At 38.8% G+C, this 24,827-nt stretch overlaps 1 protein-coding gene across 6 annotated transcripts in view; it reads right to left on the minus strand.

The window, feature by feature from the left end:
* si (sucrase-isomaltase (alpha-glucosidase)) overlaps positions 1–24,827 on the minus strand; it is a 96,201-nt gene that overhangs the window by 68,462 nt on the left and 2,912 nt on the right. For 3 of the 6 annotated variants that reach the window (XR_008573099.1, XM_054793560.1, XM_054793559.1), the window contains exons 2-11: positions 17,260–17,383; positions 15,154–15,239; positions 14,072–14,192; positions 10,419–10,528; positions 10,118–10,269; positions 8,315–8,486; positions 5,172–5,271; positions 4,319–4,431; positions 4,073–4,198; positions 1,451–1,582 (exon numbers count right to left, since the gene is read on the minus strand). Coding sequence is in view for 5 of the 6 variants with exons in the window: in XM_054793560.1 (XP_054649535.1) it covers positions 1,451–1,582; positions 4,073–4,198; positions 4,319–4,431; positions 5,172–5,271; positions 8,315–8,486; positions 10,118–10,269; positions 10,419–10,528; positions 14,072–14,192; positions 15,154–15,239; positions 17,260–17,383 (1,236 nt within the window). In the remaining variant the exon portion in view is untranslated. Of the gene's footprint in view, positions 1–1,450; positions 1,583–3,596; positions 3,681–4,072; positions 4,199–4,318; positions 4,432–5,171; positions 5,272–8,314; positions 8,487–10,117; positions 10,270–10,418; positions 10,529–14,071; positions 14,193–15,153; positions 15,240–17,259; positions 17,384–19,453; positions 20,223–24,827 lie in introns of those variants that run through there. The other 3 variants (XM_054793561.1, XM_054793562.1, XM_054793563.1) reach the window with 3 other exon arrangements.

Consider the following 24,827-nt stretch of genomic DNA (forward strand, 5'->3'; position numbering starts at 1 on the left):
GCCTGAAAGCAGCACTGACGGACTGCGGCAGAGATGTGTCTTGTCCTAGCACAATGGTTCTGAATTATTTTCCGACATGCCCCCACTGGAGGACAGAAATGTTTTTGTGCCCCCTCCCCAATTTGAAATACTATTGAGAAACTGATAATATCTATTTATTTATCTGTACTGTACAGACTGAACTAGGAACCGAAACCAGTAAAATGCAACAAAATGGAGAGCAGTGAACCTTACAAGCGTAATCAAGAGTCAAATTCCATGAGAGTACGATAAATTCATAAATGTTGGCAGGTCCGCAATAATATACTAACAGTATACTGCAACAGTATACTGACAGTTCACTGCGGCCCCCCCGGGGTCGTATTTGAGAAGCACTGCCCTAGCAGCGCCTGACACTGTGCTCTGACTGCTCTCCTCTTCAGTCTACCTCTGAAATGCTGTAATCAGTGATGTGGTTCAACCTGAGGTGTTTAACAAGGTTTGTTGTGTTCCGCCGCTGCTCAGGTGGAAGAAGAAGTAGCTCCCACCAACCGCGTATCATTTAGACAAGATCTCAACAATTTTGTTACTTTCCACTATGTTCCTGTTAATGATATACATTACCTCAAATGACTGAAGTATCAAAAGTATCAATATTTAATTTGAGAATCAATTTCAGAGCACAAAAGGTCCGGTATCAGAAGTATGGGCCGTATTTTGATCTGGCAAATCTTAAGCAACTTTGATCAAATGTAGAATTCCTACAGCTTCTTGCCTGGACATTAACACAGCAGCAACTGTTCGACTCCGATGGAAAAAACAGCCACACGTCAATAGCAAGTGACGCTGAGAACACTGAGCTAGGTTGGATTGCAAGGTATATAGTGTGTGTAAAGCAGTTAATGTGTGGTTCCAATCCTGCCTCCTGCACTGCTACTTCCATATTACGTGTATTATCATTCACAGTAGCGATGCCATAATTTACAGTCTGATTGGATTCTGACTAACCTGTTCCCGCAAGACAGCTTTAGTCTAAACGAGAAATATCACCACGCGCAAGATCTTGTGACACCCCTAGTACCATGTTGAGCCAATGTACATGTTGTAGTACTAAAAAAAATATATGCAGTATGTATGCTGGTAATATAAGGCAACCCCTCTTCTTTGTAAAAATATTTCTAACAAAATCCAACACAAAAAAGACTAAATTAAGTTTTCAATATAAGTGAAATAATATGACATCATATTTCATAGATTGTTTGATGACACTGCTTCAGTGATCACAGATTACCTTAAAATTAGCTCGGTTGTTTGCAAATTTTCCCAACCTTTGAGCCACTTTTTTTGCTCTCTGTCATAGCTGCATCCCTCCAGGTCACTGGTGTGTGTGCATGTGACTGACTACGGGTCCTGTATTTGTGTCAATACAGTAGATTACAATGACATATGACATTGAGTGTGACTTTCCTACCAGGATGAGGATGTATTTCTGTCCTTTCTCGTGAAGATAGTTAGCAAACTGAGGCAGCTCGCTGAACTTGATTTTGTCATAGGTGAAGTCTTTCTTGTCTTCCATGTAGTCAATGTCAGTATACTGGATTTCCTGCAAGACGATAGTGAAATGAATCACTTTAGATATACTGGCATGAATTAGATTGTCAACTCTTTACATATGTTCATGTATTAAATATCACATGTCACCACTGTCCAATGACAGCACGTACCTCCAAATTTTGTGAGATTTTTGTTTTCATACAAAACATTTTAGAGAATGAAAAAGAGAAACCCTGGGGAAAAATTGAAAGATACAAATACTTGAGAAAAAATGTGGAGATACAAGCTTTTCATTGGACAGTGACTTTATGTTACATGAGTGTAGCCATTGATTACTTGTATCATACCCATCGACCCTCCCGTTTTCACCGGAACACTATTGTATTTTTCCCTTTTTTTCCCCAATACCCTCCCGTTTCAATAGTATTTTTACATTCATAAAAAAAAAAAAATCTTGTAACCGGTCAGGCCTTCAAAATAAAAGAAGCACACCAGTAGAATAACACGATCGCACCACAATATGTGGTTGAGTATTTACCAGATGTGTGGACTTGAGTCATGTGACTTGGACTTGACAATATCATAACAGACTTGCAACTGGACTTGGACTTTGACATCACTGACTCAGGACTTGACTCAGATCTTAGTATTTTATTTGAGATTTTCAGTGAGTATGTTGAGTAAAATGTGTCCCCATTAAAAGTATTCAACTAAAGTGACCGTTATTGTGCCATTTCCAGCAAGGTAACACATTTTCCCACATATATGCCTCATTGAATGCATCGCATCTATTAACGTCCAATCAGGCTTCAGAACAAACAACGAGGGTGTGGATTACATTTCTATCAGCGCCAGACTGCTGCAGAGTGGCAGTAATTAACATGTCAACATGCTACAGAGGATATTTTTTTCATTTGCATTTGCAAATTACAAGGTCATAAACTAAATACTAAACAGTGTTTATGACTCAAAAGGACACAAAAATTTCAAGCGTATGACTTTGGATTTGACTTGAACTGTCTGTCTTGACTTGAGACTTGACTTAGACTTGGTCATCGAGACGTGACTCCATCCATCCATTTTCTATGCCACTTAACCTCATTAGGGTCGCGGGCATGCTGGAGACTTGACTCAAGACTTGGAATTAAAGACTTGAGACTTACTTGAGACTTGCAAAACACTAATTTTCTCCCGCCTCTGGTGTTTACACCAGGGAGTGCTACCGGAAAATGGAAGACCAGAATTTACCTTATTTTGTTATTTTTCTAGAACATTTGTCTTATTTTAGAATGCAAATGTTGACAGTTATGCACTAGTTGAAGTAAAAGTATCCTCAGAGCTTGACACTGACACGATATACCTATATATATGATATATCTATCATAATTAGCTGGATAGACACTCTGACAAGACCTCTTTCTGCAAATGAATGAATGAATCTTGAGTTCAGTTAAGTCTATTATATACAAAAATAAATGACTTCAAGTCAAGCGAGAGCATTTTTCCTCCTATTGTTGTCGTCTCCAATCATCTTCTCTCTGATGTTTTATCTATAGGTTGTCATAAATGCGCCCTGTGGCAGAAGAGGAAGCATCTGCCTCCTAAAATCTTTGATATCACAGAAAGATTGAGCACTATCAGGGTGATGCATTTGTTGTATTTGGCAATTAGATAAGCGGACTCCAAGTAACGCTCTGTTGTGAAACAGATTTATGATCATAGTTAGTATAAAGGTTAAGATTAGGAGTTTACTTTAGCAATTAACTAATAAAATGAGTGTCAAACATCAGTGCATGTGTGCAGATTGACTGTTGGCCACTATGGAGATAAGCAGAGAGACACATTTTCAAGAAAATGTCAACCTGAGTTGGTATTTATCATCCCGGAAGGAGAGAGCGTCTGGAGTAGGTTTTGAGATGAGGATAAATAAGATCATGAAAGGAACTTGGTTGATTGATCTTTGATCAGTATTAACATTCAGTTACACTTGAAAAATAGTGCTCTTGGGATTGAACCTATAGAGCCCAGCAGACATTCCGTTATTTGGCAGGAAGCTGAATTACCCCGTCGAAGCTAAAGGCCATTCCTATCGCTCTGCCACTTCCACGTGCATATGAAGCCTACCCAGATAGTGTTACATGTCAGGCCTATGGAACAACAGAAGAGAAGTTTTAAAGTGTTCAAATGTAACACAGGTCGCACAAGATGAACTATTGATTCCCTTTACTGAAAGATTTACACAGGTTGTTGCAGTATGTTTCACAAAACATAACGAGTTATATTGCACCACTCTCCTCAAACATTGAACACAACTGTACAAAGCACACTACGTTTCTGCAGCAAAATTATATATTTATTTTGTATGCTAACAAAAAAGTATGTAACAAAAAAATGTATATGGTTAACCTGATCTAAATGCAGTTATTATATTATACATTATTTCTGCTACTGGCAAGCAAACCTTTTGACACAAGCTTATTGAACATAAAAGATACTGGCTGTCTGAAATGACATAAAGGTGCATTGGGAATCATCTTACGTATGGAAGCTCCACTGCACGGTTCCTTTCCACGGTTGCCTTGACCTCACTCAGGCTACCGTAGTCCCACCTGGAAAGCTGGAATCCCAGTGACCAGTAGGGCGGAATGACAGGCCTGCCAATAAGCTAAGAGCACAATCGTTATGATATAGTCAAGAGACAATATTACACTGAATTGTTTCACTAAAAATGAATACGCTGTGCTAAATATAGACACAAACTGCATTTAAAAAACGTATACAACACCTCAAGGAACTCCTGCACCACTTGCTCCGGTGTTTCTCCAAAAAGAATATAAAAGTCCAATATTCCTCCAATTGTTCTGTACGTCACAGCGGGAGCAGGTTGCAAAGTCACTTCTGAAATTGGTACAAATGACACAATTTAGAATTTTAAGCATTATACTTTATGTATTCACTGCGGTTGCAGTTTTAATTAATAAATGGTCGTTGTGTGATGGTTAAATATGGCCTATTATTAGTAAAAAATATTGAAAGACAAGTATTTGTAGTATTCTGGTCTTATCATAGTCACGTCAGGCATCAGTAATGTTATTAGACATGACGTTAGGTTACATTACCTTTCACACTGCAAAGAGACTGGCGGCTGAGCAAGCCGACATGCCATGGCTGAGATGGAGTGAAAAAAAGGCTATCCTCTCATTCCGTGTGGAAGTGGTAACTTTTTGGCTACTTTGTCCTTCTTCCCCACTCCATTTGAAACACTTTCTTAACTTTAGAACAAGTAAATTGGAGAGGCTAACTAGTTAGCTCGGTAGCTTCCTATTTCATGTATACAGGGCTCTAATAACATTAAAACCTGTATTTAGAAGGTCATAAACAGATTTTCTACACTCCAACTATGATAACTATTCCGGTTAACATAGAATCCTACTTCGCAGAAATCCACTTATCGTGGTCTGGTCTGGAACCAACTAACCGTGATAAATGAGGGACTAATATAGTGTAATATCTAATAATATATCTTATGTTGAGGGTCAATGAAACAACGAACTGCGGGTCAACACTTTGGACACCCCAATTTAAAACTTTATTCTCTGGATATAAACTTGCATGTGTGTTTGTATGCAGTTATTTACCCATTGCATTGCTGTTCATGAGGAAGACACCAAATGACATTCCACTCTTATCTTCCAAACAAAGGAAGAAGGGATAGTGTCCATACAGGTTGTGTGTTCCCTGGAAGAAAAAAAACACATTAGATGATGAGAGAACAATTAAGATAAACATTTGAACAGATGGCATTATTTCATACGCTGTTAACATGTAGCTAGCTTGTTGGCTTTTTTTTAAACTACTGTGCACTGACAGCTGGAGAAGGGAAAGTTTGGGATGCAAATGGGAAGCAAAGACTTTGACACAACTGAAAATTTGGATCTGTTTCTCATGTCCAAGACTCACCCAACACAACATCCTTCTTGCATTTGCTTAGTATTTATTAGAATAACATTACAATTTCTGAATTGTATTTTCAGTACTTTATGATAAGGGTACGCGTTTCAAGGGTTTATAGCGCTATCAATATATATCAATATATAGCAGTATAACTGCTGTTTTACCATGCACATGACAATAAAACTCTCTTGAATCTTGAATAAAACCTGCAATACTGTAGTCTGAGCTGCTAACATTTCAAACTGACAGAAAAGAGCATGGTTATAAAGTATAAGACATGTAATTACTCAATTATATTCAACAAAAATATAAACACAACACTTTTTCGCTCTCATTTTTCATGAGCTGAACTAAATATAAAACATTTTCTATGCAGACAAAAGGCCTCTCTCTGTCAAATATTGCTCACAAATCTGTCTAAATCTGTGCTAGTAAGCATGATTCATGATTCATAATCCATCCAAATCAAAATGCTGATGAGACAGCATGATTATCGCACGTGTGTGCCTCAGTGTGGCCACAATAAAAGGCCCTCAACTGTATTGGGGGGTAGGGGTGAGGTCCGAAAAGCAGTTGGTATCTGGTGTGAGCATCAAATTCCGTATACGCCGATCCAAAGCATCCCAAGCATGCTCAAAGGGCGACATGTCCAATGAGTATGCTGTCCTGCGTTGCGGATCAAGTGGCCCATTTTGGCGGTGGGGTTTTGGTATGGGCAGGCGTATGTTATGGAAAACAAACACAGGTGCATTTCATTGCTGGCATTTGTATAGAATACACAGGGATACTGTAACAAGGTAATGATAATGCACACTTTGCATTTTGCAAAGATCTGTACACCATTCCTGGAACACAGTCAACGTCACCCATTGAACATGTTTGAGATGCTGTGGATCGGTGCACAGTCGTCCCTCGCCAGTTTGTGGCATCACTTTATCACGTTTTTTTCAAAAATATATGCATTAATAAATCATACTGTTTCGTGGTTGAATACGGTCTATTATTAGTAAAAAATATGCATATTGAAGCAAATTTTATGTACATTTTGCCTAACTTACGCATTTTCAAGCAGGAAAATGGCTAAATGAAATAAAATACAAAAATAAGGCATTCAATATGAATGATATGTAGTAAACTAGACTGGTCACTAGGTGTCAGTATTGTTACTGACACGCACACACGAGACTTGATAGCCACAACAACACCCTTTTATTGCAGGTTTGAATTATTTCACTACAGGCTAAAAACACAGGCTACTTTTGCGGCTGTAACCCATGCCAAGCTAAAACTCAACTCTGAACCCCCAACGTCAAGTCCCATATCCCTGCCACTCAGCTCCCCTAGGGAACATACAGGTATTCATTAGGGATGTGCCGGATACTCGTTTTAGACAGATAATGCATTTTTGCCGAGTACGAGCATGAAACGAGCATAGCTCGTCATTATCCATAATTGTGATGAAGGAAAATCTCCATTGGGTAACTACTTATGTATTCACTCTTCACGGTCTGTGATTGGCCAGTCACACACAGCGACCGCCCCTCCCAAGACAGACTCCCTGCAGCCGGAGCAGAGAGAGAAGTACGTGGTGCATTTCACAAGACAGAGTTGAAAACGGCTCGTGTCACGTTGGTCACTGCCTCCACTCTGGACAGGTTTGAATGAGTAAACTTATTTCGTTACGCACGCGATGCATTTGAGAAGACAGCGCTGTAAACGCCTCATATTGAGTCGGTCACTGTCTGCGTTTTTTTTTTTTTTCCTCGTTTGCTTGCTTCTAATTTGGCTGGTGATATAAAGTCAGCTGGACAACTTTGCTCGTAGTGCTGAGCGCGGTGATTTTGAGAAAACTACAGTGAACAAGGCTGACAGATTATTTCCCTGTTTACCATCACTGGATGTTTACATGAATCACCAACTTCACACAGATCATTAAAAATATAATTAAATAATAAAGTCTTACAGATCACTTACCCATATACATAGTACACATATAGCTGAATAATAAGCAAATATAGAAGCTTCTGAACAATCCATGTCAATTTCAGACTTAAAATAATGTACCAAATTAAGCCCCACCAATTTCCGGTTAAACCACACCCACTTCCGGTTTATGCCCCACCCACTCAGCGTACAGATATGGATACAGACCATTTAGATGGGTGAACAGATGCAGACACAGACAGCGGTGTACTCCCTCATCCCTAATATTTATAACACCACACACAAGCACAAGCCTTTTTTTATGTCATAAATAGCTTATTTTATGTTTTTATGGCTACTATATTGGGTAATATGAGTGTAAAGGTGACTGCACAAGTGTTATTTCATGTCTAGAGGGCTCTAATACTGTTAAAAAAAACATATTTAGAAGATCAGAGACAGGTTTTCTATGCTTACTCCATTTATAATGACGAATCCTAATTTGCGGAAATTCACTTATCACCGTCCTGTCTGGAACCAATTACCTGCGATAAAAAGGGATTACTCCATATGGTATTTGAGGTTTATATTGTGGCCAACTTAAGGCACACCTGTGCAATAATTATACTTTCTAATCAACACATCTGTGATGTGGATGAATGATGAATGCTCACGAACACAAATTTAGACACGTGTGAACAATATTTGAGCTAGGCCTCATGTGTACATAGAAAAGGTTTGACATATTTGAGTTCAGCTCAAGCAAAATGGGAGCAAAAACCAAAGTGTTGCATTTATATTTTTGTTGAGTGTAGATAAAATGATAATAAAAATGATAATACACATTCACACAGTTAAAATCAGAGTAACAGTATGCTTGGGTAGATATCCTGCTCTTCCTCACCCCATTGGGAAAAGCATCTCTGGTGAAGATGGGCCAGGTCTTCCAGTATGTGTCATGGCGAAAGTGCCTGTGCACATGTTCTCCCAGGCCATAAATATTATGGGATGGAAGTTTGGCAGACAGCTGCAGGAACTGGTCTGCAAACACTAATGGACCCATCGTTGTGTCAAACCTGAATGTATGAGTGTAAGAGTGAAAAAAATGGAGGCAAATGCAAAACAACAGGTCACAAATTGGAGTGTTAGAAAAGAATGTTGAAATGTTCATATTACACTGTTGTCATTAGGATATTACTTTGACTGACAATTCTTAAGACTTTATGATGCAGTGTTTTTCAATACTTACTTTGTCTAACTTTCAACCATAGTTAAAAATGTCCCATGTCAAAGCAGGAAGTCATAGAAAAACTCTGCTGATGATGGTCAGACCAAAGAGCAGTTCTGTGAGTATTTTATGACTGCTGTTTTTTTATGATGTGAAATGTAAATATATAACATGATAAGACGTTTTTTCCATCTTACTACAAGGCTTGCTTTGATAGGATAGTTAAAAAATAAAGAAGTCATCAGACTTATCTGGCTAGCCTACAACTCATTTGCAAATATAGCATATGGAAGACAATGTGACAATTAGCAAACAAGTGCTGATTTATGTGGCTCTTGAATGTCTTTTATGGTGCCGGTCACCAATGACTTGAGGTGAGGTGGTTGATGGTTGCTAAACAACAGCCAATATCCAGTGCAGTCTCACAGCTTCTGGTTAAAGGTCACTTGTTGTTTTGGGAAACACACTGATACTGCTTCATGCTGATGTAGGTTGGAATGAAACAAAGTCATATTAGGCTGTGATTTCATCATCATTCTGCTGCATCAATAATGCTGCAAAGAAAGCCATTAAGTACAGTGTTCCCTCGCTGAATCACGGTTCAACTTTCGCGTACTCGCTGTTTTGCGAAGTTTTTTTTGTGCAATTTTAGTGCTTTTTTTTTTTTAACAGCATTGCAGTTACGGCCTGTAACAAAGCTGATACAGGCCGAGCCTGGCGCTCTTTAAGAAGAATTGCATTGTGATAAGTTGATTGTTGTAGTTCTGTGCTTTAGCATAAGGTTGCTGTGTCTCTCTCTCTTCCCTGTCTTCTGTCTGCAGTTGTCTGCATAATTGTAAAAAAATTAAGTAGGCTACTTCGCGGATTTCACTTATTGCGGGCTATTTTGGGAACCTATCCCCCATGATAAACGAGGGAACACTGTATACAATAGTTCGTGTGTATAATTGGATTCATTTGCCTGACTCAAGCAACATGGTATGTAGTTGTTATTATGTGGGAATATGGATTTTTAACAATAGTGGCCTATTTTAACGTATCACAATTTTAACGTATATGATATACAATGTATGCCTACAAGGCATTGGATTGCACAATCGGTTTTCAAACACCCCAGTTTTCGTAGGATTCGGTTTTTGACAAAGATTTTTGCCAAAATGTTGCCTCGCTTCTCCTACACATTTTGCATTTTTTTCTGCATGGAAAACTGTAATTGTTCTAATTTGAAAGTGTTTTGTGTTAACATTTATGGGTGTTTTGAATGGATTAATTGGCTTTTACATTGTTTGCTTTGGGAACATTTTTTTCAGTTTTCAGACGATTTGGTTTTGGAACAAATTAGTAACAAAATCCAAGGTACCACTTTATAGCGTTTTGATGCTCTTACTGTGTGACTGTCCACAATAAAACTACTACCACTGTTCCATCCCCACGAAGTCTAATCTAAGAGAGAATAATCACAGAGGAGTGAGCACTCACAGAACTTTGTTGTTCTCCTTCCTGCGGACAACCAGGCCAAAAGGGTTGTGTCTGATCTCCAGTGTGTCGCCAATGGGGCTGGTCGGGTGATTGCTGAGGCTGCTGACGTGTTCATGGGGCACCTCAAACCTCTGCTTGCGGGCATCAGATATCTAAGTAGACCACAGCTAGTAAGAAAGTGTGGTTACACATCTCTGGGCTTGTACTTTTTCATGCTAAAAATAAATTATTTGACCTTTTTTCTCTGTCGATGTGTAATGATGTGTTTGTGTGGCAAATGTTCAAATTTTAACCTGCACACCTTAAAACGAAGTCGTTTGTCTGTTTGCATTTCAGCATGAAATGACAGCTCTTGTATATCTGCTCCAAACAAGGAAGGAGAGGTCATTCTCTTCAAACTCGCCTTCATTACTGCAATAAAACACAATAAAAGCAAGGTCCAGGTTACAATTCAGAGCAGATAATGATTACTTGTATGGCAATTTGTTATGTTACAAAAAAAAGCGAGAGTACAAAACATCTTTAAAAGAACTGCAGCTATTATTTTGAAAAGGCTAGGCTGTAGCCTAGGTTCCCAAAGTGGGGTACGTGTATCCCAAGGGTTACGCCAATTGTCAAAGGGGATATGCAAAGAAAAATGGAAAACAATTAGCGAAATAACATGAATACCTTGTCTTTGATGCGCTACGTTGGACTTCCTGGAAGCAGTCAGAATCAGGGAAGTCAAACACTAATTGACGACTGTCTCATGCCGATGTAACCGAGGCTTTCAGGGTGCCCACTGTTGTGGCAGTTCAGTGTAAATAAAGGACGGGAGCTACGGCTCTAGGAGGTAAGTTTATTCATGTGCACAGCTAGTCTTGTTTAGCAGCGTTCAAAACTTCTCAACCCACACAACACACTTCCGGCCTTCAAAATAAGAGCTCCGTTGGCTACATCCTGTTTACTTATTACAAAATAAGGGTGTCAGAAAAATAGCTTACACCAACATTGAGGTAGCAAACAAAGTATACTATTGCTTAGTGATAACATTAGCCTGTGTACTTTTCATAGACAAATCTTTTACAAGTTGTTTGATTGCACATGTTTAAGTGGCTGCAGCATCACACACGTGTGTTTTTTCATTAACTATATTAGCTATAACTATATCTTTTGTGAATGTGTACTCTTGCAGAAAGAAACTTCATAACATTTATATTCAAATTGAGTGGTTTGATATTTATATGTTGGTTGAAAATAGCCCTGTAAGAAATTCATAGTAAAGTTGATTAAAAAAAAGTCAAAATCATTAAACAATTCATGGAGAAGTTCAGACATTTCATCCAAAAAGAATTCTGGTTAGCGTCCTCATTTAAACCATGCAAACCTTTATTGCCCCTTACTCTTTCAAGCATCGTTAGGAACCGGAATCGAAACAAGGAATCGGAATCGGAATCTGAATCATTCAAATTCAAGCGATGCCCAACCCTCTTACTCTTGGTGCTAAGACGAAGCCAAGTCAAAATGTTGGTATCTATGGAGATTTAACATCACCCGAAATAAAGCAAACAAACAGATTTTGCCATTGTCAGAGCCAAATGTGACTGTGTATAACAAACAGAGAGAAAACTCTCAAATCACTGTGCATAACAGTCACCATGAAGTCAGCACAAAGTGGCAGACAGAAAAACTGTGCCAAGTGTCAAGTTTAAAGATACTCTGGTGCTTGGAGACGGAGCCATACCTAACACAAACATAAACAGAATAGTGACTTCCAGTATCCAAGTACCACTGTCTCTGACATTACAAAACTGATACCCGAGGAACTGGCAAAACACCAAGGGGTGAAACACCTGATTGTTCATGTGGATGCAGTGGATGTCAGACATCAACAGTCTGAAACCTTAAAAAAGACTTAATGAAGTATTTGAGAGTCTTGATAAAGGGGCAATATCAACGTTCATCAGTGGACCTCTTCCAAACATCGACAAGAGGATGAGCAAATTCAGCCAGCTGCTTCAGTTGAACACATGGCTGTTCAGAGTCTGTGAGTCCAGAGGACTGCACTTCATTGAGAATTTCAATCTCTTCTGGCAAAGAGAGGAGCTGTTTACACACCTGAACAGAGGTGGAGTGAGACGACTGACAGATAACCGCCTACACGCTTTGAGGCATCACAAGGGGCTTGGACCAGATCCTTTGCTGCCACCGAGAGACGTGAGAAGAACTCCTGCCTCGCCACCCAAGGACCCAGCAAAGGATTCAGCCACAGCAACCAGAATCCAGAACGCAGGTTTCAGATGGAGTAGCTCCTCCCTCAGCTTCACCACAGGCCTCACTACAGGCCTGGGACCCACCTGCTGCATCTACACCCTCCAGAGATGCTTCACTACTGTTCCTGTCTCCAACATCACCCCTGAGATTTCCTGACCGTTTTAAAACCTTGGTGAAATCAGGGATTAAAATGTTTCCTCTCACTCCAGACATGGCAAGATCAAGGATTCTATCATCAAAAAAGAAATGGGCCCCTCGGCCTCCTCAGCCCACTCCACCAACCAAAGCTCCCCAGCTCTGCCCCCACCATCGGTGTCCATAGCTGTTATTCCCAACAGCGTCAGTGCTGCTGTCTGAGACACTAAGGGCCTCTGTGTTGCTAAACCTCATATAAAAGAATTGGTAACTGTGTCTCAGACCAAATGGGCTATGACATGTGGGATTCGCCAGGGGTCAATCCTGGGACCCCTATTTTTTAATCTGCGCATGCTTCCTTTACGCCAGCTAATACGCAGCTGCAATGTGTACTACCACAGCTATGCAGACGACACTCAGATCTATATGTCACTGAGAACAGGTGAACAGAGTCCAGCAGATTTACTTTGTCACTACATCAAGCAGATGAGTGTGTGGATGCAAAAACTTTCTCCAGCTGAACAAAACTGAAATCATTGTCTGTGGCCCACAGAAACAAAACAAAAGTATAATTAGTCACCGTGAGACTCTTTCTCTAAAACCTTATCATCAGGTTAGAAATCTGGGGGTAATAATGGACTCAGATATGAACTTAACAGCCACATTAGATCAATAACATCAGCAGCTTTTTGTGTATAAGTCTTTTCATGGTCTTGCGCCAAAGTACATCTCTGACATGTTCGAGCCACATGAACCATCTTGGGCTCTGAGAAGCTCAGTCTCCTGCGGGTGCCGAGTGTGAGGACTAAACACGGTGAGGTTGCATTTCAGTTTTATGCTCCCAAAATCTTCACATAATCTTCACTTTCTTTCAGAAAATGTGCGACAATGCTCAACTTTGGCAATGTTCAAATCCAGGCTGAAAACACTCCTATTCAACTGTGTATATGACAATTGAAAGTATTTTATCTGAACTCTTCAATTTTAATTCATTTTTAATTTATTTGTTTTATGGAATGATTTATGTAATTTTATGTAATAATTTTATGAAGCAATTTTACCTTCTTTTCTGTAAAGAACCATGAATTACCATGTGTTCTTGCCTTTCCTTGCCTGTCCTGTTCAGCAGTTCAGTCATGCAGTATGAGTGAACTGTATGATTGTTTTGCCGGAACAGTTTTGCTTTACAACAGGTGAGTCTGGTCCTGTTCCAGTTGGAAAGTTATTGCTAAAACCAGACTGTTGCTAAAAAAAAAAATAATAATAATTTAAAAAAAGTGCCAAAGAAGAGCGTTAAAAAACTGCCCATAGCAGCCTCTCGGGGATTACGTCACATGTAGAACAGTGCCCGAATGGCGTTCAGTTTAATGGCCCGAGGAAGAACAATGAAAACCACATTTTCTTCTTAAAAATACACACATTTAGTTGTATTCAATGTTAAAAAAATGATTTGAATCTCACAGAAATACATTTTAAAATATAAAATATGTGGCTCTCATGGCTCTCTTAGCCAAAAAGGTGCCTGACCCATGTTTTAGCTCATCAACACGGGTCACAAGACTTTACCATAAGGATCAGGTTGCTCCACTGATTCAACGGTGTATCCGTGGTTGGTGGAAAAGAAGCACCAGGGTACATTTCGTTCATCCAGTGGACTCCAGCAACATCCACGCTGCTTGCATCCTTCCTGTTGAAACAATATAAAATTAGGTGAGATTTTGATCATACCAACAGTAGTATTGGTATATTTTCTCTACACTAGGATTCAAAATAAAGATGGTGTGGACATTTAACAACAACCCCAAAAAGACACATTCCTAATGATAAGGCCTACTTTTTAATGAACTTGCGTACTTTTTGGAACTAAATAATACCTATTTCCTTTAATAGTGACAAGTTAAATAAAATAAAAAATCAAGTCTTTGCTGTTGTGTATACACTCTAGTATGTCTAAAGCAGGGATGTCCAAAGTGCTGCCCAACTGCCATTAACGGCTGACGCCTCTTTTTTTAGGTGTCTGCGGCACATTCTAAAAATATAATTTTTTTTTTTTTTTTTTGGTTTTTAAGAAAACATTTTTCAAGAATAATGTCAAAACAGTAAGAAAAAAGTTTAAGAAGAGAAAAGTATTTTAAGAAGAATAATATTGTAATATTATGAGGAAAAATATTGATGAGTGCATTTTACTTGCATAAAGTTGAAATATCAAATAAAATGTTTATTGTTTTTCAAGTTACAATATTAACAGCAAACAAAACACTGAATAAAGTTGTAATTTTTTACATTGTCAGAATATTATGGGGATAAAGTCATAATGTTATGACAAGAACATTTATGAAGATTGTTTAAGAAGGAACTTGAAATATTTGGTAACTTTAAAAAAAAAAAAAAACAGCAAATACCAAAGTTCACACTAATACGCTTTCTTACCTAAATGACAAAGCTCAGATGTAGTTTTTTCTTGAAATGTAAATAACTTCTTAGCATATCTGCGTGTGTTGCTTTACAAAATATCACCGTGTCCCTTGCATCCTTTCATTTTTCAGTATGTGGCCCTTGGTGGAAAAGGTTTGCACACATCTGGTCTACAATCTCAAAAACAAAACTTTTCATTGTAAATGTTGTCCTAAGTGGATTGACAAACATACCTTGGAGGCTCCAGCATCAGGGAAACAATCCACTCTTTCTGCAAAAGAAATGCTTGGACAGAGTGGAACAAATACCTCAGTTGTCTCTGCCAAAAGATAACAAAAAATAGTTACAAATTGTTCAGTGGGTTAAGTGTTGTTGTTATTATTACAAACTATATATATACTGTAGCTCTGTTAGTAAAATAAAATCTACTCCAACTAGGGAAATTTTGTGCCATTCATTTTTGTTTTGTCTGTTTATTTCAAGCTATTTTGTATGGATACAGTTCACATTTGCTAGGACAGCAGGATAATCATTTTTTTTTTATAATTTACAATTGTCATTTTTATTCCTTAAATTAGCCTAAAATGGTAAAAATTTCACAAATACTGACACAACTCCTATTGAAAACCACTGAAACATTTATCTTTTTATCTATACCATTTTTTATATTATTTTTACACACATAAAGCCTTATTTCTTATAAAATATTGTATATTAACAGCACTTTCTGGAATCTGATTTTTTTTCCTTAGAGCTTTGAGTGTGAATTTCTGTTTTAAATGAAAATCAATGAAAATCAAATGTTACTGGCAATTGTTGACCTGTCTCAGGCCTTATTAATCATAACAATAAACAAATACTCCTTGAAATGTATTTTATTGAAATGATTTTCATTTTTTGTTTTTCCATCAATTTAAACAAAAACACATACTGACCTTTAATGGGTTAAAAACCCACCCATCCATCCATCCATTTTCTATGGATGGGTGGGTTATTATTCTCACTAGGGTCGTGGAGGTATGCTGGAGCCTATCCCAGCTGACTTCGCGCGAGAGGCGGGGTACACCCTGGACTGGTCGCCAGCCAATCATTCACACTCACATTCATACCTATGGACTGGATCTCCTGACTGTGTGGCCAACATGCTAACCACTCGGCCGGGTTAAAAACCCCCAGATAAAAATAATATTAGGGATGCTCCGATCGATCGTCCCCGGATATGCCGATAAATACCGTGATCACAAAAGCCGATCACATGTGGCTAGTACTATTGCAGGCTGCAGCAATCTCGGCGTGCAAGTGCAGTGTCTAGCCCTAACTAAGGTCTTGGGCAGCGTCCTCCGCCCACCTTTCTTCACACTGTATAGGCATGCCATAACAAAAACAAGCATGTCTGCCGTGTGGAACTTACCTGCCAACACATGCCATGAAAAATATCTCCCGGCAGTAGCACGTTAAAAAGCTTTACTTTAATACGGCATTTGAAGAACAAACACTTGACAATGCTGGACAGCACGCGCCCGTATGCGACTGACAGTCAAAAGGCTAAGCAAAAAACCCGAAAAATAATTGAATCATCGGACGAGATGGCCAGCCTTTCTCAGCGGTGGAAGACACCGGGTTCGCTGACTACTCTCTCACTCGCTAGTGGAAGGGCTCCACCAATGTACTCCATCTCACATCCAAAGTCTCCTTAATGAAGGCATCTCATCCTCTGTAAGTTTCACGAGTGGTATATGTCCTCTTGAAAAAGTAAGTCAAGTATGTTTTCATCTAAATTCAAGGTGATTTTATGGTTCCTTATTTCATATCAGCCAAAGGCAGGCCAGTAACCAGAAATTCTGTGTTCCCGCCTTTTTTATGAATTAATTACTCATTTTTATTAGTAATTACTAATTTTTTGAGCCTCTGGGAGTTAGGGGACCTTGGAATTGTCCTGACATTTCCCCCTTATACGGCACCCGTGGTCAATAGCACTCATCATAAATAAATAGAAAAATGTATAATTAATCCATGTGATTGGTGTCGGTATCGTCCGATTTCTCTCATGGATGATCGGCATAAGAATCGGCAGCATAAAACCCTGATCGGAGCATCCTTAATATATGATGTGTATATTTCAGGTGGAAGACGAAAGACTTTTTAAAATGGGAAAAATATAAATATTTAATATTTTTACAGTAGTTTTTGGGAAGGTGATCTTTTTTATTGAGTTGGGACAAATGTATGAGGGTATGTAAAGGACCTTATTAGAGTGCTCCATTAATACCTGCGGCAACCAAAAACAAGTTCTGTTCATGTTTTATGTACATTCACACACACTCGCTCGTTCCACTTACCATCCTTAATCGTTCCAGGTTCGCCAGTAGCAAACAGAACTATTAAAGCAATGGCTGTTGCCAACATCAATGCGAACATGACCATTAGAGTCACCTCCAAATCTGAGAACCGTCTTCTCCCCATCTAAAACCACAAAAGCAAAGGCATGCAAGCTAAGTGATTAGAAAGGCCAACAACATTAGCACCCAGTAATGACACCAAGCTCTCCAAAGGCAAGGTCTCAAAGGTCACACATTCTTTCCTGCCTAATGAGGCCCATTGGCAGGATTACACACTCGTGGACATAAAAAAATGCTTACATACTGTATGTGGACATTATTTTTTTCTGCTATAAGCTTGGGTTTTAACAACAAGTAACCTTTAACACGAACATCGACGAAACGTATCTGAAGTTCAGAGAGGCGGAAACAGTAATTGGAAAAAAAGGGATGGGGGAAGACCCTCCTCGAATCTTAAATATCCAGATTACCAAGACAGTTGACTTCCAACTCTTTGGGACTATATTGAAAAAGGCCATTTGGGACAAACTAGATGAACTAGGGCCTCTCCGCCATCATGACCTGGGCTGTTAAAACTACGGTATTCCCATGTATCCACAATGATCTCATAGCCACAGGACACGTGTCATCCCAAGTCAACTATATGAACCACTACACTTCCAACAAAACTGCTACTTTTCCATTTTCAGTTCCTTCCATGGGAAGATGTCCTAAAACTTTTGCCCATGTTTAACTGCCCAAACTTGCAGACAGGTTTGCCCTCGTCATTTCAAAGACATTCATCATAGCACTCGAGCCATTAAGCTTCACTCCAATGTACTATTGGAGACAGAAACGAGGTGAATGTCAAGCTGCTTGTGTGGCTATGTGTCTATTTGGGTGAATTACACGTTTATTGCCATCCTGTTTAATGTGCCTTGAAGATCAAGCGAGGGCAAAGACAGAGACAAACGTGCTCATACCCCCGTATGATTCCGAGTCAGATGCACATTATGTGCCAGCGAAAAGTGCCCGCCAACATTCAATATAAGGCAGAGATGGGAAAACACAGCAACACAATTATGCCCATAGCACAAATCCTTTCATTTAGCACATTTTCTACAATAGCGAAAACTGAACTTGGAGAATAAAATAGATCCACTTGCCGATATTAGCAGCAACTGCTTTAACTACACGGATGACTACCACAAAAGAAACATTCATTCTAGCCGTCAATTATTAATAATTAATTGCAACAATATCAAACAATATACTGTATTTCATTCATTTCTAATTATTCAATAAGTTACTGTGTTCAATTATTTTTAATTTATCTTTATATTTGTATTTATATTTATTTATTTTTATTTTTTTATATTTGTTTTCATTTATTTTAATGTCTATGTATTTGTTTAGAATTTATTCAATTTTTTTTTCTTATTACTTATTGATATGTATTTTAAAACATTTTTGAACACTTCTTTTCCTTCTTTCTTCCTTTCATTACTAGCCAGCTATCAATTGCTACACTTTCTATATTATGTTCTCTCCCTATTACACAACGGCGACACATATGCAGGATGTGAACTATCAGTATTTTTTTTTTGGACATGTTGAATTGTACAACCGTAATCATTGGTTATTCCACAAAGTAACTTGTCCGAAACAAATAAAAACCCTTACCATGGCCATATATGTGTATATTCGTTAGGATACACAGATATGGCTGCACACTACAAACCAAGTAGCTTAATGCAAGCACTGATCAGGTTCTATGAAACAACTTTTCACTCTTTCAGCCTGAAAAGCACAGTGAATCTTTCAGCTATAAAAAAAAAGGATTTGCACTCCAGTAATCAAACCATCCTCGTAAACTTCTGCCAGATCATTTACGATACAAGCAAAGGCACCCGCATTGCCTGGCTTCTCTCCTGTCATAAACAGGCTGCAAATAATGCAACATGCTTTTCTTTTGTTGCAACAGGTTTTAAAGTAGCTTCATTATTAATTTTGCATGAGCTGAGGTTACACTTAAAATTAATCCCAACAGCACCGCACTAGACTTCTTGACTGTGAATCATTTAGCGGCAGAACAAGTGCTACAATCTGGCTACAATGAAAAGACAGTTCACTTGTCGTACAAATTAATAATGTAGATACATGGAGTATAAATGATTCATTTGCTGTTGGTGAATAACGGCAGCTGTTGTCTTACCTCGGCTCTGTCCACACTGTCCTGAACAAAGTTCTCCTCAAGCCAGATACCTTATAATGCACATGATCTGTTCTGACCTTGCACACACACACGCACACACACACACGCACGCACACTGCCTTAGCGAATGTGCAGAGGGAGATAACTGCTCATGCTTTGGTGGTCTCTTCACAGAAAGACTAAACTACACAACTTCAGGTTGTTTATATTTAGAGGTTCCACAGTTTAATGGTCTAAGTGCATGCTCTGAAATGAGCATACAAAAGTGTAACACTTATCGGGTATCTTCCTAACCTTGAGCGTCGCTTTGCCCATCTGTTAGGTATGTTGGTGCCAACTACTGTGCGCATTAAGGCGTGAGGTTCATTCAAATAAGTTGCTGCAAAGAAGTTTTTTTTTTTTCCAAGGAACTCCCCACAGAGCTCTGCTGTTGTTCATTTCCACACAGCTTTTGTCTTGTCATAAAGGTTTCCAGGCTTTGTGGGGAAAAGACAGATTACCGTCCCTCTGTTGTGACACTATCACAGCGACACAATTGTCTTCATTTAGCAGTCCGGCTGCAAATATGCAAGGCAAGACACTCATCTTCCCTTTGCCTATTGTACACGCTTGAGCTGTTGAGATTTATTTTGGTCTTTTGAAACATGTTGCCACACTGTGATTTCCCAAGACTATATCTGATGAAACACAGACTGCCTTGGATCATAATCATGTTGGGTATTTAAAACATCAGGCTAAAGTTAGCCTTGCATATTGGGCACAAGAATAAAATGCTAAACTTGGGTAGGCTACATACCGTACTTGTGCAGATTATCTTTCGCAGTGTTCTAAATTTGACGTAAAAGTAACTTGTGATATAGTATATCACTAAACATTGGATATCAAATTCTTACCGTATTATCTAAATTATGAGTTACAATTTTGTTCATTTCTTTTGTCTAGTCCTGCAACTTAAATATCAAAATATATGCAGTCTGTCCCTCGTCACATGCGGTTCAAATTTCCCAACAGCAACAACAACAACAACAACAGCCTTTTATTGCAGGTTTGAATAATCTCACAGCAAGCACAGTAATCCCTAGTAAAAATACAAGCTACTGTTGCGGCCGTAACCTACGGCAAGCTAAAACCTAACTCTGAAGCCCCGGCGTCACTATCTGTTCGCCCGCCACACCGCTCCCGTAGGGGATACATTTATAACAACACACACGAGCGTTTATGTTTTAAATGGCTTCTTTACTCTTATTGCTACTATATTGGGTAATACGAGTGTCATGGTGAATATACTGTAGGGGTGTTTGTTCATGTCTAGAGGGCTCTAATAATGTCAGAAAACATATTTACAAAGTTGTAAATGATTTCTATGCTATTATAAATAAGGAATCCTATTTCAGTCTGGAACCAATTAACCGTGATAAATGAGGGATTACTGTATAATTTAACATGGATTCGATAATGTGGATTGAGATGAGGAGATTGGTGAATTTACTTGCTGGTAACATGCTTGTTGGACTCGCTGGCTTGTTATGTTAATTGAGTCTTTTCAAATGTTACTTCAACATACCAGAAACCTTATCAACCTGTTGTTTTGTGTGCTATTGTGTAGTTAAATAACTTGCCTTAGAATTCAGATCAGACATTGATCAAATGTCTGTTGTTGGCCTTGAATTTTGTGAAATAAATACCTAAATAAATGCAACTTATAGTATGTTTTTTTGACTTGCGACTTATACTCCGGTAAGAAAAATGTAAAAATTAATTTGTTATAAATGATAATGTAATCATTCACATAAACAATAGCATCATGCAGCTGGTTATGTTTACATTGATTTCTAATGTAAATGTCATGTTTTTGTAAAATATCTGAAAGTCTTCATTGTATTAGTTACAGAGCCAGAATTGCTGAGATTCTTTGTCCTGGTTTGTCCAACAACATACTGCCATACTGAATTCAAAGCATTCAACCACTACTACCCTATAAACTGGTGAAGAGATTGGAATTATGACAGCCGTGCCCACCAGGCTGTTTGAATGACGCACAGGGGAGTGACGCCACTGTGCTCCTGGACAGATAACAAACATGAAATAAATTACTCAGAAAACCGCGCTGTATGAAAATAAATTTACAATTCTGTGTTAAAACTGTTCTGTGTTAAATACAATTTAACAAAAACGCCTTTTGATTGGATACTGTCCTCACTTGTTTGTTCTATACCTACAAGCCTACAGCTACTCTAACCAATAGCTGCTGGTGTCATCCATCCATCCATCCATCCATCCATCCGTCCATCCATCCATTTTCTATGCCGCTCATCCTCACTAGGGTCACGGGTATGCTGGAGCCCATCCCAGCTGACTTCGGGCGAGAGGCGGGGTACACCCTGGACTGGTCGCCAGTCAATCACAGGGCACATATAGACAAACAATCATTCATACTCACATTCATACCTATGGACAATTTAGAGTCTCTAATTAACCTAACATGCATGTTTTTGGAATGTGGGAGGAAACCGGAGTACCCGGAGAAAACCCACGCACACACGGGGAGAACATGCAAACTCCACACAGAGATGCCCAACGGAGATTCGAACGTCGTGCCATCCAAATACAACAAATGTATGGCATCAGATGGCAATCATGTACATATTTTAAGACTACCTCCATCTGCCCTGTCAACAATTCAGTTGACACAATGCAGCAAGATGATATCATGAGCAAAGGTGGTTTAGATGCTCTAACATCAGTGTTGAGGTGTACTTTTACAGTGCTTGTGTGTGCAACAAGAACATTAGTACGTCTTGAATAGCACCATTTTCCTCACTCCTTGACTGATCATTCTGCTCACTCATCAGCGTTTCTCTCTTTACAAATCCAATTCCACTCTGCCACTGCCAATTTCAGGTGCTCTCCCTCTGGATTGCAGAACTGAGCCGGTTTCAATAGAACAAACTGAAATTGGCAATTCACTCCCCTGTATCGATCCTGTCTCGTGTAAAGTGGCCACTCAACATTGAGAGCTGCCAACCAGACAGGCTTATGTATGTATGTGTGCTAGTGTGTATGGAGGTGTGCTATCTCGGTCAGGAAAGTACATTGGCATATTCTAGAGTTACACAAAATACATTTACTTTTTTTATATACCATATTGAACGTTGTGGTCAGAAGTTTCCATGCACTCATTATTGGCCTGAATGTCATTTACATGTTGGGCTTTTCTCAGGGTGGAATTATGATACTGTACACCTTACACCTTATTTGACTTCTTTTTATAAACAAGAATTGGGTGCACAAGTTTGAATTTATTTTGAATTTTCTGTAATCCACACAAAGTCAAAATGATACATAGCTTAAATATATACAATACATACATTCACCTAATCTTTGAATAAAACTCCATAATAAAAACATGGGCTAGTGTTGCAGCCGTAACCCAGGCTAAGCTGAAACTCAGCTCTGAACCCCTTCCTGTCTGTCCCTCACTCAGCTCCTCTAGCACCAGAGTGGTCTGTCTGATATACTGGGTAATACGAGTGTAAAGGTGACTATAGGGGTGTTATTTCAATGTCTAAAGGGCACTAATATTGTTTACAAAAATGGATTTACAAAGTATCTATGCTCTAACTATGAAAACATTCCATTTATAAATAAGGAATCGCGCTTTGCAGAAATTCACTTCTCACGGTCAGGTCTGGAACCAACTAACCGCGATAAACCAAGGATTACTGTAAATATGTAAATACCAGCAGCATCATTACAAGCAAGAAAGCTTTATGAGGACAAGGATAAGGTGTATAACCCTTGTCCTGGGAAAAGGATAGATGCATGGTCGTCAGTTATAGCTGCTTTTCTCTTGAGGCGTTTATGATAATCCATTTGAATCAGCTTTGGACAAATCACAATGCTTTCAAGTTTTTGTCACAGATGGTGAACGAAGCATTGTGGTGAAGAGTGCTGTTTGCCCTTACACATCACAAGGTAATAACACCACTCCAGAAGCTCACATCACCTCCAAACATGACGAGATTAGTAAGGATTTGGGCCTGAACCTGTTTGGCGCTACACATGAAAACTGTCATAAATGACAACCGTCATAAAAACTAGCAAGGTAGCAACAGGGATATGATAATGCCATCTTGCAATAACCTTGTGAATAATGTCACAGGGTTTATTTAAGTTATACAACTTAATTGGTTAATAAATCAACATACTGTACAGAATACAATGGCTGAAAATACTTTGGTATGTAGCAATAGGACGCCACTTACAGCTATATATTGATACAGTACATACTGTACCTGAGGTACCACTAGGTTTTAAGGACAGGGAGGCTTAGCCCCCAGAGGATGCACAGGATGTAAGCGAAAGTTATTATTATTTTAGCCTGTTTTTTCTACAGGAACAGTATGTTTACAGTAATAAGAATAAAAAAAATTTAAAAAATCCACATATTGGCACAGTGCCTTATTTTACAAATACTTCTTTCTCATTTAGAGCCCAATTTATTCTGAGTTTGTCTGCACTTTTTTGTAAAACAAGACCAAGTTATTTCCTAGGGCTTAAGAACATTTTAGTGAGGCTTCACCCTCCCCTAAAATAGGTCTAATGACACCGCTGGTACATACATTTATCTCACATTTTTGTGACAAATTAAGGCGTCGAGGCACTGAAGGAAGAATAACAAATGATTCAGTTCTGTTGAACATGTCTTGGATTATGATGGATGTATCTTCATTTCACAGTGTGATGGATATGTTGAAAAACTGCCATCAAATTGATGAGTTTGGCTTCAGAACCAACGCAAGTAGACAAATATTTATCCATGGAGTATTCTGGAGCGTCTCAGTTCCTCTCTGGGAGTGCAGTAGGAAGTAAAGTGTAAAGTGCAACACTTTTATTATATAAACACGTCAGATACTCTAAATTATAAAGACATATTTTATTATATAAACTATAAATAACTCACATAACTCCCACATATATGCAGACAAGGTTTTACTGTACTTGACTTTAGATAACAAGGGCCCACAGGAAAACTGCGAGTTAGTTTGCAATGAATGCCTCATCTTCGCAGATGGTGCAATTGATGCCTCATCTTTGCCAACTGCAGCCTCAATTTGAAATAATTTGACCACCTTTAATGGCATTTGAAGTCTGGGGTGCCACAGTTGGTTTGATTAATAATAATATTAAGTCTATTAAGGAAGCACAGAGACAAATACAGTACATTGGCTACCTTTGGCTAGCAGAGTCATGGTTAGCGATAGTGCCATAAAGAAACCAGCGATTAAAAATGATAGTTGACATACATGTATGTGAACACTAGGAGTGCAATGGCCCAGGTAACCCACGGTACTATCTGTACCTCGGTATTTGG

The sequence above is a fragment of the Dunckerocampus dactyliophorus genome, chromosome 12, assembly GCF_027744805.1.
Source record: "Dunckerocampus dactyliophorus isolate RoL2022-P2 chromosome 12, RoL_Ddac_1.1, whole genome shotgun sequence".
NCBI lineage: Eukaryota > Metazoa > Chordata > Actinopteri > Syngnathiformes > Syngnathidae > Dunckerocampus > Dunckerocampus dactyliophorus.